Source organism: Fukomys damarensis, unplaced genomic scaffold, assembly GCF_012274545.1.
Source record: "Fukomys damarensis isolate Sample0158 unplaced genomic scaffold, DMR_v1.0_HiC HiC_scaffold_944, whole genome shotgun sequence".
Taxonomy (NCBI): Eukaryota; Metazoa; Chordata; class Mammalia; order Rodentia; family Bathyergidae; genus Fukomys; species Fukomys damarensis.
The window spans coordinates 5,165-6,022 of NW_022901856.1; the positions used below are offsets into that span (position 1 = coordinate 5,165).

General features: G+C 48.8%; 1 protein-coding gene across 1 annotated transcript in view; it reads left to right on the top strand.

Annotated features, from left to right (window-relative positions):
- Positions 1-299, top strand: part of LOC104858550 (integrin alpha-D-like) — a gene marked incomplete at both ends in the record, with an annotated part of 4,523 nt that extends 4,224 nt beyond the window's left edge. Inside the window, one exon of the mRNA XM_010618809.1 lies at positions 90-299. Within this exon, the coding sequence (XP_010617111.1) occupies positions 90-299 (210 nt within the window). The remainder of the gene's footprint in view (positions 1-89) is intronic.
- Between the last annotated feature and the right edge of the window lie 559 nt (positions 300-858).

The following is an 858-nucleotide window of genomic DNA, read 5'->3' on the forward strand; positions in this document are numbered from 1 at the left end:
GGGGGTGAGTGGCTGATGGGATCGGGCTGGGTGGGGTCTGCTGAGGGGAGGAGGCGCCTCCCTGGGCGTGGCACTGTGTTCCTCCGCAGCGGAGCAGGTGGCAGTGTGAGGCTCTTCTCCGTGGGGAGCAGGGCCATCCCTGGGGCCGCTTTGGGGCAGCCCTGACAGTGCTGGGGGACGTGAATGGGGACAAGCTGACAGACGTGGCCATCGGGGCTCCTGGAGAGGAGGAGGACCGGGGCGCCGTTTATGTGTTTCATGGCGTCTCAGGACTGGACATCAGCCGGTCCCACAGCCAGGTGAGGCCCCTCTGTTCAGCCTCATTTTATTCCTTCTCCTTGTGTCCTGAGTTCATCGAATGCAGCTTCTTGTCACTGGCCTTAGAAATTTTTGTCCCCTTCCTTGTTTTAGTCATTTTTTACCTTGAATTTCACCAGACTCAGTTAAACACAAACCGTCTCTTTTCTTTGGCTCCAAAAGCCTTTTAATCTGTTGTGGACAGCTTGATGGATAAGAGATCACGCTTTAAGAACAGAACCCAGATCAAATCCTGGGACTTACCAGCCTTCCTCAGCAGTGTGGCCTTAGGCAAGTTACGGATTTAGCCTCTGTGAGCTTTAATTTCTTTCTGTGAGACATGGAGATTATTAAAGCAGCTCCAAAATCAAAGCCAAAAACCAACTCCATGGGCTCCTTGTGAGTATAAGCAGTCAATACACTAAACATTCCATTCATCAAAGATTAAAAAAAAGTTAAAAAGACTTACAATTGAACGCAATAGGTGATGAATAAATGAATCTGTTACTTTCCTAGCATTATGTTTTAACTTCCTGATGAAGAGTTAAAGAACTCCTTTCT